Raw genomic sequence first — 17,717 nt, 5'->3', positions numbered from 1 at the left:
TTTGCAATGACACAGATAGAACTGGAAAATGTTGAGTGAAATAAGCCAAGCACAGAAAGACAAATCTCCGATGTTCTCACTCATTTGTGAGAGCTAAATATTAAAACAGTTTATCTCAAGGAAACAGAGAGTAGAATGATGGTTACCAGAGGCTGGGAAGGGTAGCAGGGAGGGGTGAATAAAATGGGGATGGTTAATAGGGGCAAAAATATAGTTAGAGAGAATGAATAATATTTGATAGCACAACAAAGTGACTATAGTCTACAATAAGTTACGGTATACTTTAAAACAACTAAAAGAGTGGAATTGGAATGTTCTTAACACAAAGAAATGATAAATGCCTGAGGTGATGGATACTCCAATTACCCTGATTTGATTAATACACATTGTATGCCTGTGTCAAAGCATCACATGCACCTATAAATATATATAACTATTATGTACCCTTAATAATTAAAAATAAGAAATTAAAAAAAAATGGAGGCTAGTGAAGGTCACAGGTAAACCCTAAAAAGAATTTTCATTATTAAAAAAATTTCATTATATGTACATGTATAGCAGCTGTACAATATTATAATCCATGCCACAATATTCAAAATTTTATAGTAAATTTTTCTACACCTTAACTTTACTTACAATTTAGAGTTACCTTGTCTAAATTCAGGTTGTCACAGTCAAAACTGCTCTATGTATACATATTGATGTCCAAAATTTTACCAAAAAAAAAAAAATGGCACTCTGTTATTAATAAAATAAGGGCTAGGGTATAATTTTCTTGTGACAGTACATCTCTTGTCCTCTTTTTTGAACACCATTTCTTGGGAATTGAGCTAATTGAGAATCCAAACAATTCAATTAGTAGTTCTCTTGGTAATTGCAAAATCTGAGGAAAGGGAAGAGGACAGGCTTGAAATAAATTTATCTCTACTTCACAAGACAGTATACCTTTTTAGTGCTAGTGCAAAATCAATGAGTTTCTCTTTTGAACAGAACTGGATGAACATTAATGACAATTTTCTCCTTTCCTGCCTTGCTGCTGGGCTCCAAGGGACATACTTCTATTAATACAGCTTTTTGTCATTGGGCAGCTTACAGCTGTAATTTGTTACATGTCAGCCCTGAGGCTGTGTGTTCCGGTCACTGGATGAAGACATGGGAAGTGCACAAGTCTAATAGGTTATACCTGAACATATATGTATACATGCACGTATACATGTGCACACACATACACATATGTTTACTTAATGCAATTAGTTTGGAAGGAATAGCACATTTACATGTTATAAAATTCAAACGGACATGGGGGCATATGATGAAAATTTCCTCTTATCCTGCTGTCTCTATCCACTCAATTTCTTTCCCTGGAGTGAACCGGTTTTATGAATTCATGAGCACCCTTTAAAGTCTCTTCTATGCTTATACAAGTGAATATATATATAGATACAGTTTTATACATAGTTGATCCTTTAACAGCATGGGTTTAAACTGTGAAGGGCCACTTATGTGCAGAGTTTTTTCAATAAATATATTGAAAATTTTTTTGGAAATTTGTAACAATTTGACAAACTCCCAGTTGAACCATGTACCCTAGAAATATCCAAAAAATAAAAAGTTATGTATGTCATGAATACATAAATATGTATGTAGATACTAGTCTATTTTATCATTTATTACCATAAAATATTCACAAATCTATTACAAAGAGTTAAAGTCCATCAAAACTAACACACACAAACACTTACAGACCATACAGTGTACCATTCGCAGTCCAGAGAAATATAAACAAAATAAAGATGCAGGATTAAATCATAACTGCATAAAATTAACTGTAGTACATACTGTATTACTGTAATAATTTCATAGCCACCTTCTGTTGCTATTGTGGTGAGCTCAAGTGTTGTTTAAAAAGCCATGTGACACTAATCATCTGAGTGAGCAGTTCCTTTCCCCAGTAAATTGTATATCACGGTAAAAAGTGATCTCCCGTGATTCTCACATAATTTTCATGTTTAGTGCAATACCATAAACCTTGAATAATATCATGGGACCCATACAAAGTGCCACTAAGTGATGCTGGAACTGCTCCCAAGAAGAAGAGAAAACTTGTGACATTAGAAGGAAAAGTTGAATTGCTTGATATGTACCATAGATTGAAGTCTGCTGCTACAGTTGTCCTTCATGTCAAGATATATGAATCCAGTGTTAAGGAACATTATAAAAAAGAAAAGTCATGAAGCCATTGCTACAGCTGCACCAGCAGGCATGAAAACCTTGCACTTTTTCTGAAATACCTTTTTATCTCATACTGAAAATGCAGCTTTTTTGTGGTGCAGAATTGCTATAAGAAAGCCATACCTGTATGCTCTAATATGATTTGAGAATAAAGCAAGTCATTCTACGACAACTTAAAGCAAAAGGAAGGTGAAGGATCTAAAGCTGGAGAATTTTATGCCAGCAAAGGATGGTGTGATAATTTTAGAATGGGTTTAGCTTAAAAAATATCAAAATAACAGGAGAAACAGCTTCTGCTGACCAAGAGGGAACAGAGAAATTCCCAGACACCACAAGGAAAATCATTGAGAAAATGGATATCTGCCTGAATAAGTCTTTAATACAGATAATAGTCCCCTATCCCCCCCCCAAAAAAAGCCACAAAGGACATTTATTAGGAATAAAGAGAAGGGAGCACCAGGATTTAAGGTAGGCAGGGATAGGCTAACTCAACTGTTTTGTGCAAAAGCAGTCAGGTTTATGATCAGGACTGCCCTTATCTATAAAGTTGCTAACCCTTGTGCCTTGAAGAGAAAAGAGGAACAAACGCAAACTGCCAGTCTTTTGGTTGTACAAGAAGGTTATACAATGAGAACCCTTTTTCTGGATTGGTTCCACTGATGCTTTGTCCCTAAAGTCTGGAAGTACCTTGCCAATAAGGGATGGGCTTCTAAAGTTCTTTTGATATTAGACAATGCCCCTGGCCACCCAGAACCCCAGGAGTTCAACACCAAAAGCGTCACAGTGGTCTACTTCTCCCAAACACAACATCTCTAATTCGGCCACTAGATCATAGGGTCATAAAGTCCTGTAAGGCTAGTTACCCACAATACTCTGTGGAGAGGATTGTCATCCCTATGGAAGAGAATGCTGACAGAGACAGCATCATGAATGTCTAGAAAGATCGCACTATTGAAAATGCCATTATTGTAATAGAAAAAGCCATGAAAGCTACCAAACCTAATGCAATAAATTCCTGCTGGAGAAACCTGTGTCCAGATGGTTGTGCGTGACTCCACAGGATTGGTAATGCAGCCAATCAAGGAAGTTATGAAAAAGATTATGGACATGGCAAAAAAAGATGGGGGGGTGGTGGTGAAGGATTTCAGGATATGAATCTTGAAGAAATTCAAGAGCTAATAGAGGCCAGGCGCGGTGGCTCACGCCTGTAATCCTAGCCCTCTGGGAGGCAGAGGTGGACGGATTGCTTGAGGTCAGAAGTTCAATACCAGCCTGAGCAAGAGCGAGACCCCACCTCTACTAAAAATAGAAAGAAATTATCTGGACAGCTAAAAATATATAGAGAAAAAAATTAGCCGGGCATGGTGGCGCATGCCTGTAGTCCCAGCTACTCGGGAGGCTGAGGCAGGAGGATTGCTGAAGCCCAGGAGTTTGAGGTTGCTGTGAGCTAGGCTGACGCCACAGCACTCACTCTAGCCTGGGCAACAGAATGAGACTCTGTCTCAGAAAAAAAAAAAAAAAGAGCTAATAGACACCACACCAGAGGAATGAACAGAAGACAACTTGATGGAGGTGAGCACTTCTAAACAAGTGCCAGGTGATGAGAAAGAACACATAGAAGAAGCAGTGCCAGAAAACAAATTGATATGAGACTATCTGTTAGAAGGGTTCTGATTAATCAAGACTGCTTTTGACTTCTTTTATGACATGGACCCTTCTGTGATATGGGCACCGAAACCAAAGCACATAGTGGAGGAATAATTAGAAGGGAAATAAAAGAGCAAAACTGACAGAAATCACAATGTATTTCTGTAAAGTTACACCAAGTGTGCCTGCCTGTCCTTCCTCCTCTTCTGTGTCTTCCACCCTGACACAGCAAGTCCAACCCCATCCTCTTCCTCCTCCTCCTTAGCCTACTCAGCGTGAAGACAATGAGGATAAAGTCCTTTATGATAATCCACTTCCACTTAATAAATAGTAAGTATATTTTCTCTTCTTTATGATTTCCTTAATAACATTTTCTTTTCTCTGGGTTACTTTATCGTAAGAATAGAGTATATAATACATATAACATACAAAATATGTGTTAATTGACTGCATGTCATAGGTAAGGCTTCCAGTCAACTGTAGGCTATTAGTACTTATGTTTTGGGGGAGCAAAAAGTTAAACACAGATTTTCAACTGTGCAAGGAGTCAGCACCTCTAACCCTTGTTTTGATCCAGGGTCAACTGTACTCTTTTAAATACATATATAATATTTAATAATTCTTAGCATTTAGGAGTATATGTTATTTTGAAGGCTTTTTACACAAATGATAGCATATTATATGCCCAGAAAAACTGCTTTGTACATTGCTTTTCTACCTAACAATACAACCTAAAGATCATTTTATCTCATTAACTAAAGAGTATCCTTGTTCTTTTTCACAGTTGTATAGTATTCTGTCACGTGGGTGTTTTAAACCTTATTTAAGCATTTAGGTTGATTCCAGTATTTTTTCTTACAAATAATGTAGTAGTTTCAACCTTGCACATGTAACTTTGATACTGGTAAAAAAAAATCTGTGGGATAAATTCCTAGAACTGGAATTATTGGGAAGAGAGTATTAACATCTGTAATCTAGATAGATATAGCCAAATTCTCTGTAAAAGCATCACTAAATCCATCAACAGAATAGGAAAGGACCTTCCTTCAGCCCCTCTCATCAACACAGTCTCAACTGTTTTTAGCAGTGAGTTTTTGTTAGCTATTTTTTAAGAATGAGGGAGTTGGTGTGGTTTTGTAGTCAGGAGGAGTTCCTGATACTTTACACAGAGCAGCCGATTTAACTTCTCTAAGCTTTGACTTTCTTATCTATAAAATAGGAATTATAATACCTACCTTGTACAATTTCTAAAGAACATTATATAAAGATACATGAAACAAAGCAAGGATAAAAGCTAAATAAATATTTGCCAAAAAGAAGAAAGTGATATTTTTTGTCTCCTAGTTCTTGTTGAGGCTTGTTTTTTGGAGTATTTTGGGCCTCTGAACTCTGACCACAGGCAGTGGCTCCTTCCTTCCCTCATTCTGTCTAATCCTTGCTGGCCTCTTTGTCACTGCTTGAACATGCCAAGGACACTCTGCCTCAGGGCCTTTGCATCGCTATTTCTTTTGCCTGGAACTCTTTTCATCCAGGTATCTACATGGCTCACTCCTTCATCTCAGTCATGTCTTTCCTCAAATGATTCTCAGGGAGTTCTTCTCAGAGCTCCCGATTTCGCACCCACCTCCAATGCTCTCAGCTTCCTTCTGAGTTGTATTTTTCTCCATAACTCTTACCACCACCACTGCTTTTATCTTTTATTGCTAATATGGTTGCATCTCTCCTTCCACAACATGTAAGGGAAGGAATTTTTCACTGCTGTACCCTCAGTGCCTAGATCCAGTGCCTTGCATATTAGAGGTATGCAATACATTCAAGGAATGACTTTGAAAGATCAAATTACAAATTAATCTAAGAAGAGGTGAATTCTGAGAAATAAGACATAAAGAACGGCTGCCTTAAAATGTCTGAATACACTGTCTGTACCAGTACTCTCAGATATTATCATTCCCCTCACCTCCCTACTTACTGAGATGTAACTTCTAGAGATTTGATACAAAATGGAAATAATAGAAGTAACCTAGTTTGTATTATGGGACCATAAACAGCACTGACTAAAAAAATTCATAAACGGCAATTAAATCAAATATCTCAATTCCCTGGTAGCCAGCGGCACTCGCTGCTGTAATTTTTGATTCCAGTTCTAGGTTAGACCTAGGACATGGGATGCATAAAAAAGACAACTAAATGCCTACTATTGTTGGAATAGCAAGAATACAATTAGGTGACATGAATACAGCCTCACATCTCTTAGAATTGTCTGATTAGCTGTGACAGCTTCAGATGAGACAAACAAAAAGGAGCCATATATTCCTAAACAGTTATTAACTGAGGTACATAAGATGGAGCATGTTCCCTTCAGAACAACAATCTGCTCCTGAGGCTCATTTGCACTGGAGTGTGGCTATTCGTGACATTTCTGTTCTGCAGACTGTAAGGGCCTGGTCCTCATCAGCTGAGGTCCTGTCTGATAAGAGACAACCAGGAATGAACTGCACACTTAAAGGGATTTGGTATCACCAAAATGTGGCATATAAATGTGATGCCAAGACTCATTCTTGGGCTTTATTATTACAAAAACAACTTGCTGAAAATAAAGTCCCCACTTTCTTCATCTGCCAAGTAATGTTAAATGCACTTCTCTCTCACTAAACTTTGAAAGTCTTTTCACCTGCTTTGTTATTTTTGTATTCCAATATTGTCAAAGTAAGAGTAGAGTCTGGTTAATAATGGTTGTTATGTTTGTGACATAGTCAGTTTCAACGCATTGTTTCCCTAAAAACTGAACCGTAAGGCAGATTGCCATACGGTAATCAGAAATCAGACTGGCTGTACACTGTCACCATTGATTCAGATTTCATGAGAAATTGTTAAATGAACAAAGAAAGGTGATGAAAACTGATGAATAGTATGCTGGGGCTCAGGCAGCTGGGCAGGAGAGAGAGAGCAAAGCAGTAAAAAGTGGACATTACTAATTACTGCTTGGATGTCTGCATTAGCTAAAGGTGGTGGGGTGGACGACTAGATGCTGTGTAATGTGGGGAATGCCAGCCTTTGAACAAGTAAGCAAGTCTTTCCTTTGAACATGGCCGTATTTTATTTCATTCTGCTCTTTTGTTTTTATTAGAGAATGCCCATCTTTTGGTACTGAAATGCCTAGCACATAATACCTGCTCATTAGATGCTTTTTAGTATACTGGATAGAGGGAATAAGTTCCAGTGTTTTATAGCACTATAGGGTGACTATAATTAACAAAAATTAATTGTATACTTTTGAATAGCTAGAATAATGGATTTTGACTGTTTCAACATAAAGAAATGATAAATATTTGAGATGATAGATATGCTAATTACACTGATTTGATCATTGCACATTGTATACATGTATTAAAATATCACACTGTACCTTATGAATATGTACAATTGTGTGTCGATTAAAAATAAAAATAAGGCAAAGAAATAAATAAGAAAAAAACCAAAAAAATCTTTTTGGATAGAAATAGTAAAATCCTTCACAACCTTTAACCTTTTCTTAAAAGACCACTTATCGAAATTTTCACACATGCTTGTAAAATTATGTTTTCATGATTTTGACTTTAATGAAATCCAAATTCTTAAGCAATTCTGTGAGGAATTCACAAGCATAATTTAAAATTTCAATGTGCATCTAAAACCTAGTTTCTAAAATATAATTGTCTATATTCACTGTCATGGTTGGAAGAAAGCAAGATACTATTTTTTATCAAATTGATTTAGATAATTTAAATATGAAAAGTGATAAGAACCTAAATTAGAGGTCAGACAAATAAAACTGAGATAAAATAGCAGTACTAACTAACTTTCATGGCTTATTTATGGCTATGCCATGTGCTGTGGTAAGTGCTTTAACAATAGTAGTTGATTTAAACATCATAACAATGGTTTGAGGTAATTACTCAAACCATTATCTCCAGTTTATAGATGAGGAAATTGAGGCTTTGAGAGGTTAAATAATGTGTTTGACCTTAATTTCCAAGGTCAGACAACTAGTTAGTGAGTCAGCTGACATTCAAACTTAGGCATCCTGACTCCGGACCCAATGTTCTTCATCACTGTGTATATTGTACAAACAAAATCAAATAGAAGCACAGTCAGCTACATGGAATGATAATTAAAGTGTTAGGTCATATTATTTCAAAGATCCAGGTTATTTGATCTAGAAATTACACAGTAGTTTAAGGTCAGTAATTAAATATTTAAGGTATTTTTTATTTCACTGAGAGAAAATGTGTAGCATAAATATAGCTTTACATCATTTAAAAAATTCTCATCAGAGTTGTAATTTCAGGAAAAAAGGGGCTAAAAAGGATCAAATGCTCATGATCAGTTCTTTGCTGAGATATAAATGTTGCTAAATGGTGGTGTTTTCTTTCAATCCCACCTCTCCTTTCTACCTCTGGAACTACTGTTAGGTGAGAGAATCTCTTACCTGGGCTATTACAGTAGCCTCCAAATGGTTTTCCCAAAACCTCAGTTTGTTCTCCACTCTGCTTCAAGAAGTATCTTCACAAACCAACCAACAAAAAGCACTACATCACTCATTTCCTTATTAAGAACAATAATGTTGTTTTTAGTCTTTTACTATAATCATAGACTCCATTGTCAATCAATTAAGCTATGGGCCCCCTCCTAGTAAAATTACCTTTATACATTACTCAATATTCTTTGATATTACTTACTAGAGATTTCTAAAATTCCATTTCCAGTTTGCCTGTCCTTTGATATCCCATCATATTTGTCCCTTCAAATACTCTGCATGCGGGCACCATTAACCTTCCTATTGTTTCTCATGCTTGGAATATTCTCCAAGCCCTCTTCTAAGTGAACCCTTAATTGTCTGGGATACTATGTTGGAATACACAAGGACCTTGTGATGTGGCTGTCATAGACAGCCCAGGATTCAGACCTAGTTATATAAGTTTGGGAACACTACTTAGCTGATTTAAAATCTCAATTTCAACATTGGTGAAATATAGTTGTAATGTTATTTCACTGAATTTTTATAAAGATCAAATGATATAATGAGTATAAAGGGCTGAGCACTTTATTATAAATGCATGTTTCTATTTTCAATCCCAGGTGAATTATAACCTTCTCTGTGAATACTGACTTGCCACTCACCCTTTCAATTCCTAACTGCATCCCCCATGCCAGTGAGTGGATTTTGGGTTTTCCTCTCTGGGCTTCCCCAGAACTCAGGGGTAATATTTAACAATTCCTTATCTGTTTCTCCATCTAGACCAGTAGTTCTTAGCTCAGACTGCACATTTATTTATTTGGAGACAGAGTCTCACTCTGTTGCCCTGAGTAGATTGCCTTGGCATCAACCTACATCACAGCAACCTCAAACTCCTGGGCTCAAGCAATCCTCCTGCCTCAGCCTCCTGAGTAGCTGGGACTACATGCATGCACCATGACGTCTGGCTAATTTTTCTACTTTTAGTAGAGAGGGGGTCTCACTCTAGCTCAGGCTGGTGTTGAACTCCTGAGCTCAAGTGATCCTCCTGCCTCAGCCTCCCAGAGTGCTACGATTACAGGTGTGAGCCACTGCACCCGGCCAGACTGCACATTTAAACAACTTTTGGAGCTCTTTAAAAATACCCTTGCTTGGTTCTATTAAATCAGAGTCTCTGGTCTGATATACAAGCGGTGGTTTTTAAAGTTCCCAAAGTGTTTTTTATGTCCAGGTCTAGACTATAGACTCCTTGAGAGCAGGGTTTTATCAGTGAAGACCCATCGCCGTCATGGAGTTTGGCACAAAGTGCATGTTCTGTAAGTGCCTATAGAATGAATGAATGAATGCAAGCATGCATGATGGCCAGCTACCCAGTGTTTCTGAATATATAATACAGTTGATGAACTTCAACCCATTTGATTATGAAAATGCAGCATTCAAATTTAACATATTCTTAATAAATTTACACTTACTGATAATCAATACCGAAACAGAAAAAGAAATGCTTTAAGTTTTCTCAAAATCTAGACATTGTTTCAGACAACTTCCTATCTATGTATTTATATGGTTATTATTTTGTTTTCCAAAGTCATATTAGCTAGTTTGTTTTAACCTATAAATCTCTTAGAGTGTGTCTAAATACCTAGAGCTGAAATTAAAAGTCTACTTGCCAGTATAAGATTTCCTAAACTGCTATATAATACCACTATATAATACTATCCCTTCTAGCATTTGTTTTGTTGCCTTCCTCTGGAAGTGTACGTGTAGATTTCTATTTAACCTGTGTTCAGACCCATCAATAATTGTGTTTTAGCTGTAAAAATACACACAGTTGCTTGAGAAAAGAGAAAGCAAGGGACTAAAGGCATTAAAAGCAATGGCTCTAGTAATTTGTTGAAATTAACTTTTTCCCATAATGGCTGGCAGTGCTTGTTTTCTGAATCCTAAATGGAAGCTAATATGTAACAAACTGTTTCTTTTTATATAGTAAATAGTGTCAGAACACCATGACTAGTAAAATCAGCTTTCTTATCTAACTGCAAAAGATTCATAAGTTTGTTTTCAGTAGGATTTGATTTCAGGATGGCCTCTAGACATTAAGCCGAATGATGGGTAAGGAAAACAGATTCCTATCTTCTCTGATAAACAGGATCATGACTTCATTACCTGAAGTCTGGCCTAGAAATTGAAATGTTACCGGCTTAACAAAAAGAAAGAAAATACATTACCAAAATGTCTCTTAACTGTTGGGGGATCTTGGTAGTGGAAATGCACAGGCTGGATATCTTTGCTGAAATAAAAGTGGTTGATTCTGGGACTGTATCTAATTTCTCTATCATGTTATTTTCTCATAGGTAATCAGCTCTGATGTGGGATCTACAGTTTCCTTCTGGGTAATAGACACTGGGCAGAAAATCAAACAGTTTACTGGTTGCCATGGCAACGCAGAAATCAGCACTATGGCCCTTGATGCAAATGAGACACGGCTTTTGACTGGCAGCACAGATGGTACCATAAAGGTGCGAACACAATGATGCTTTTCCATCCAGATACGAGGGGGCTAAAGCACTATATGAGGAGACATGGCTATAGATATCCTTGGTTTTGCCTTTTTGGTGTTGTAAGAAATGAGATCAGACAAGATAAGAGCTAAATAAGTCAAACTAATAACAAAGCTGCTAGGAAAATAAACCTCTGTGGAAAAATGAATAAATTATTTTTCTGAATAAATTATTTAGAATAAAAATAAACGTGGCTCACTTATTTCAGAAAGCTCCATTTTCAGTGTACTGAATAGAGGACTACTTTGGGGGGTAAGATTCCTGGACAATTTTTATGTGCTTTGGCTAATATCTCTAGTTTTCTTTTTCTAAGCTGATTAAATGAGAGATCAGGGCAAATTAGGTAAACTTTAAAGAACAGCATAGATACAAATTTTTCAGAAAATAAATATTTAAAAGAAAACCTATTTTGTAATTTCCGTTTTTGTTATGTGAAAGCTAGTGAAATAGTGAAGAAGGATAGTTGAAGAAATGATAATAATCTTATTTATTATTCGTCCTAAACTACTTTATGCTTCTATTTTTCTTATTTTGTATCTTTTATTAATTTCTTATGGGAGGAAGGTACTACTTTGGTTTGCAAAATTATCAACTTTTCCTGCAAACCTAGATACTTGCTCTCTGAGACCATGGCCCCCTGTGAGTCTTCTCTGTTCCCTTCAGCCCCGATAGTAATGACAGTCTTTGATTGGAGATGGCTTGTGCCACTCTGAGGCAACAGAAGGCAGTTTCCTGAATAAACTTTTAATAGTTCTCAAACATGTCATAACTGGGGTTAGAAAGGTATTTGACTACCTTCTGTGATGTGGTGTATGATGCATTCAGTTAAACCGAAGGGAAGGGTGATAGAAAGCTCCCTGAATATGTAGGTAGAACATCCTAGCAGTTGGGGGCAAGTATTCAGAGGGATTCCAGGGTGGCAACCATTAGTGTGAGAGAGGTGCTACGCTATGGTGGGTGAAGTGAGAATCTCTGGAAATCAGTAGAACTTGGCCTCTGGGAAAGTTAATGGAATGAGGAGTGGAATGGAAACTTGGGTTTCAGTAATCTCTTTTACAGGAGAGCTACTAAGATGTGTGAAGGTACCAAGACAACCCAAATCCCAGTAGTTAAGGTGAAATAAAAGAAGACTACCTGGAACTGGAATATTAGACAGTGGTTTAGGCAAAAGAAACAAGCTAGTATCTCGTTTACCAGTCCTGAATATGAGACTGAACTGAACAAGGAAGCCAATACATTAGGTTCCATTTACCTCTATTTTGGAAAGTAACTGGGGATATAGACACTAGGGTAAGGAAGAACTTGTAGATGTTGCTGCAATGGTGCCAACTAAGGGACTATGGGGGAAGTCAGATCTTTGCAATACCTATTTGTGGAAATTATTTCAGGTGGACTTGGTAATAGCCATGTTTAGAAGAGAACAAAGTGATATGGTGAAGACTACGTACACCCCTCAAGTCTCAACTCAAGCTTTGACATCTTAGAAGTTAATGTGAATTTGGTAGTATAATCACTGCTTTTGAAGGTGTGTTTATCTTTATCACAATAGCACAACAGACTTCTGAAATCTGGCAACTTCTGTGTAGGACACATAAATCAGAGTTGAGCTGCTCCGGCACTATTCTATGAAGAAATACCGATGAATGACATTTCCCAATCTCATTTATAATTTAGAATCCAAAATCAGTACCTATGTAGTCAAAGACTTAAAGTTTTCTTTCTATTTACCATGACTCTGAAGGATCTCTTTTTAAATTAATTCATGTTTTAAATAATATATGCACACAATAAAATTTTTGAAATATAAAATAGATATACAGTGAAAAGAAAGTCTTGTTCTCACTTCTGTTCCTAGCTCTTCCCCTGAGGTTACCACTGTTACAGCTTTTTTGTGCATCCCTCTGGCCCATGAGTACCATTTGTTTCTTGATGGCAGTCCACTATAAAATGCTGTTCTGCATTTTGCATTTCTCTCTCTTGGACATTGATTCATATGAATGAATACAATAAGAACAATGTTAGTTATTTTTTATTGCATGTTTACTATGAACCAGGCACTGTTCTAAGCACTTTACACACACACACACACACACACACACATCCATAAGGCTGGTACTAATATTATCCCAATTTTACAGATGAGGAAAGTGAAATCCAAAGTGGGAAGGCAACTTACTCAAGGTTCCATAGCTAGTTGAGTTTTGACAGTCTAGAAATATTGAGATGACTCATTTTTCTTAATGGCTATATTATGTGCTACTGCATAGATACTTCATATTCTGATTGTTCAGATCCTTACTAATAATAAGCAATTAGGTTGGTCCCAATCTTTATCTTTTGTAAACAGTGCTGCAAGAATACTCTTGAAAAATGTCATTTCACACATATGAGTGTATCTGTAGGATGATTTCCTAGAAGTTGAATTTTTAAGTCAAAGGGTGTATACATTTTAATTTTGATGGATTGTGCCAATTTGCCCTCTGTGCACAATGTGCCAACAATGTTTTATTGTAGGGCTTGATTTTAACTGTTACTGGATGCTGTTCTTAAAGCACACCCATTGGGCCTGAGTTCTCACTCCATTGCCTCAGTAGGGAAACTAGAACTGCGTATGTCCCCGTTAGGACTGGGTCTGGCATCCACGAGCAACAGGAGGTTTTACTGGCAGAAAATGGGAAACCAAGTACATGATGACTATATTTTGGGCTCTGTGTCAGATGTTTAATCCTCTAAGCATCCTTGAGGAGTAAGGTTCCTGTGTCTCAAATGAGGAAGCAGAAATTTAAAGAGACACACAGTGAAAAATAAGGATTTCAACAGACACCAACATGTGGTTCTTCTTGATTTTATATTATCTCTCCTTGAAAAATACATACTAAGTTATAGATTCTTGAATCAATTGTTATTAGAACAAACTGATAAGAGTTATAAGTAGAGTCTGAGATATGTGTAGTCATGCACCACCTAACATTTCGGTCAACAACCAACCAGATACACCAGCCCTTACTACTGTGTTACAATTGCCTACAGTATTCAGTACAGTAACATGGCGTACAGGTTTGTACCCTTAGAGTCATAACTATATCAAATAGCCTAGGTGTGTAGTAGGCTATACCATCTAGATCTGTGTAAGTACATTCTATGATGTTAACACAATGACAAAATTGCCCAATGATACATTTCTCAGAAGGTGTTCCTGTAGTTAAGTGATGCATGACTTAATCCCCTCACACACCAATTCTGCAGTGAATTCCTCAGAGGACGCCAGTTGAGTGTCCTCTCTTTCTATTCAATTCTGACACTATCTACCTAGAGACAGCATCAGATCCCACAGGTTGAGAGCTCAGTCCCACAAGACTGCCCCCTGCTTCAGATACCAGTTTTAAGCACATGTTGTGATCTTTGCTTCTGAGTAACTGGCTATAAATTGGGGTTCTCAGGACCCCATCCTTGGGTTCAATTAATTTGCTAGTCTGGCTCATAGGACTCAGGGAAACACTTTATTTACATTTATCTGTTTATTATAAAGGATATTACAAAGGATACAGATGAGTGGACAGGTGGAAGAGATGCATAAGGCAAGGCATGTTGGGAAGGAACGTGGCTTTTCCATGCTAGGCATGCTACCCTCCGGCAGCCTCTGCGTGTGTCACCCAGAAGCTCTCCAAACCCTGTTCTTTGGGTTTTTATGGAAGCTTCATTACATAAGCATGATTTATTCCATCATTGGCCACTGGAGATCAACTCAACTTTCAGATCCTCCGCTCTCCCTGGAAGTTGAGGGGTGGGGTTGAAAGTTCTGCTCTAATCATGTTTTGGTCTTTCCTGTGACCAGCTCCCTAATCTGAGGCTATCTAGAAGTCCCCAGTCACCAGTGATGTCATTAGCATACAAAAGACACTCTTATCACTCTGGAGATTCCAAGGGTTTTAGGAGCTGTGTGGCAGGAAATGGGGTTGAAAACCAAATATATATATATGTATACGTATATACATATATATATATGTGTATGTATATATTTCACAATATCTCATAAGAGTAGTAAATATAATGACTAAACTTAAATGGTGAGAGGGCTTTCTTTAATTAGTACATATCCTAAGTGAATCAACCCTAGTTCAGAAAGTACACACAAAATTTTAAAATAATCCTGTTGCACAATATTATTTTACACATTGAAGAAGACATTTTCTCTTCCTGTCTCTAAGGTGGTTTTAATTTTTCTCTTCAAGATATGGGACTTCAACGGATATTGTCACCACACATTAAATGTTGGGCAAGATGGAGCTGTGGATATTTCACAGATCCTGGTTCTTAAGAAGACAATACTGGTTACAGGCTGGGAGAGGTATGATTATGCTTCATGCAAAACTGTAGGAAAGTAAAAGGAGAATGTTTTCATTTGAATTAAAATCTAAAAGAAAAAAAAAACATAGACATCTTAACTGATTCTGGGTCATTAAATGGCTGGTGACCTCGGTTAGTGATACTGTGGTTGGAATCGACTGAATGCTTAGTGAATAAAATATTTTAAGATCACATAGCTTAAGTGGCTTTGAGAAGTGTTATAGGGCTATCTTCTGGCTTTGGGAATTTGAATGTCTTTTTCTTTAACCATTTCAGACGGGAATGTAATACCACTTCCTGAGTTCTAAAAGTTTCTCAGATTTTATAGTCAATGAATTCTTAACATGTAGATTACATTACTTCAGCTGTAAAGGAAGCTTACTGCTTCCTTTCTTGTGACTTATTTCCAGTTGCAGCACAAGAGGAAAATAGCCCACTGAGTTCCGTGTGAACACCTCCTTTGTATTGGTGCAGAAAAGGGCTTTTCACAAGCCGCTTACTCTTCTCAAGGAGCGACTCTTCCATTGCATTGTAAAGAAAATTACTTTTCTTTCTTTTTTTTCATGAGAGAACTAAGGGATCATAAACAGGGCCTTTTCTATAGCATTGTATAAGCACTAAGAAAATGAAAGTGTGATATTTTTTCGAAAATGTATTGTCCATAAATGTAACAGTTCACAAAATATTGCTCTAATAGGTAATTTACCCAACATTATTCACTACAGAATTATTATCTTAATAGTTTGAAGGTAGGATTAAATCACATTTTACACCTAGACAACCAGTAGTATATATTTGGGGATTTTTATTAATCATAGCAAAGACTTTTCTTCTAATGCAAATGTGCATATACAGACTAGCAAACACAATGCTCTACACTTCCTCGTGTTCAAGGGTAGTTTGACAATAAGAAAGAAAGCATAGTCCAGATTATTCATCTTGATAGGAACTAATTCAATCACCCTTACCTTTGAAGGACAAGACTTCACATCTCCGAGAGCAATCATGATCCATTATCTGCTCACAACCACTCCAACACTCTATGAGCTAATGATCTCTACAGTTAAGCTGTGGCAAGGAATAATTTTAATTCTCTAATACCATGGCAGGGTAGATGTGTGATATCTAACTGATTCAATTTAAATTTTAAACATAACAAAAAGGAATTTAAAAAATTAATCAGTTTAATGTAAAACTTGGACATACCTTTTTCTTTATTTTTAGATATCCATACTTAAAAATTAGGACCAAATAAAAGATTTTTTTGATTGCTTACAAAAGGAAATTTAAATGATCAGATGTGTACAGTCACATAAAAGTGGTTTAAAGTAACATCTGATGCTCTCATCTATGTTGGTGGGTGGTCACTTTCTATAATTTGGGTAGGAAGCTTTGGGAAAACTGGAATGAGGGTAAAGAAAGTTGTCATTCTTCCCATCCTCCTCCATCTTTTCCATCTTCCTCAAGAGTGTCAGGGCTTGGAAACCTTAGTTGAAATTGAAAATTGAATTAATACATTCTCAGTTATATTATTCCATTTTTACATTGGTAGATTTAAAACTTATATTTTCTAAGTCAGAGGCTTTATATCCTTTTTTTTACCAGAAGACATTTAACTAAAGAGGCAAGAGGGCAGGTAACTCTTTAGTTATGGTTTGTGAAGGATGGACCATTAAGCCAAGTCCTTCTCAGTTTGGTGATTAGAGAAGAAATAATTGGAAGATTGACAGTCATCTTATTTAGCTTTCTTGAAAATATAGAGAGATGCTGTGAGGTGAAGTTGTAGCTTTAACTTCAGGCTGTATCTAAATACAGATTGGTTCAATTTTTCCCAGGATGGAATAGAAATTACATTTACTGAGTGAGGTACCTAAATATGCCATCCAATTTATTTTATTTCTAGTGCTGTGTAGCATTAGACTGTTTACACACATTATGTAATTTAATCCTTAGCTTCATTTTGGAAGGTAGGCAATATTTTATACATACCTTAAATCTCTATCTTCAGCTGTTGTCTCTCTAAGCTCACTTATCCGTTTGCTTGCTGGCCATGTTTTATTGCAGTCCCAAATTCAGCATGTTCTAAACTAAAATCATTATTTATTTTCCTCTCCAAAACCTACTTCTGTTAGATTTGGAGCTTTAGTTAATTGTCAAAGACCTGGATATCCACCTTGGTTCTTCCTTATCACAACTTTACAACCAAGTAGTCACAAAGTCTTATCTATCTGATACCCTAAATATTTCTGAAACCTGCTCCCATAAGTACCACAGCCACATTATTCAGAGCATCATTTCTATTTGAATGAATGCCACAGTCTTCTAATTTGTACTTTCTTCTAGTAATGCCCACCTGTCACCCCTTAAATAGATTCTATACACTTTAGCCACAATGATTTCTTTCTTCAGTGAATTCTATGTAACCTCCTTATTTA

At 36.6% G+C, this 17,717-nt stretch overlaps 1 protein-coding gene across 1 annotated transcript in view; it reads left to right on the top strand.

The window, feature by feature from the left end:
• The window catches only part of WDR49 (WD repeat domain 49), a 141,403-nt gene that overhangs the window by 59,157 nt on the left and 64,529 nt on the right, over positions 1-17,717 (top strand). The window contains exons 9-10 of the mRNA XM_045556608.1: positions 10,729-10,893; positions 15,168-15,283. Coding sequence (XP_045412564.1) covers positions 10,729-10,893; positions 15,168-15,283 — 281 coding nt within the window. The remainder of the gene's footprint in view (positions 1-10,728; positions 10,894-15,167; positions 15,284-17,717) is intronic.

Source organism: Lemur catta, chromosome 1 (genome assembly GCF_020740605.2).
Source record: "Lemur catta isolate mLemCat1 chromosome 1, mLemCat1.pri, whole genome shotgun sequence".
In the NCBI taxonomy this organism is placed as follows: Eukaryota; Metazoa; Chordata; class Mammalia; order Primates; family Lemuridae; genus Lemur; species Lemur catta.
Note: the sequence above shows the minus strand (reverse complement) of the source record. Positions and strands in the feature narration are given on the sequence as shown.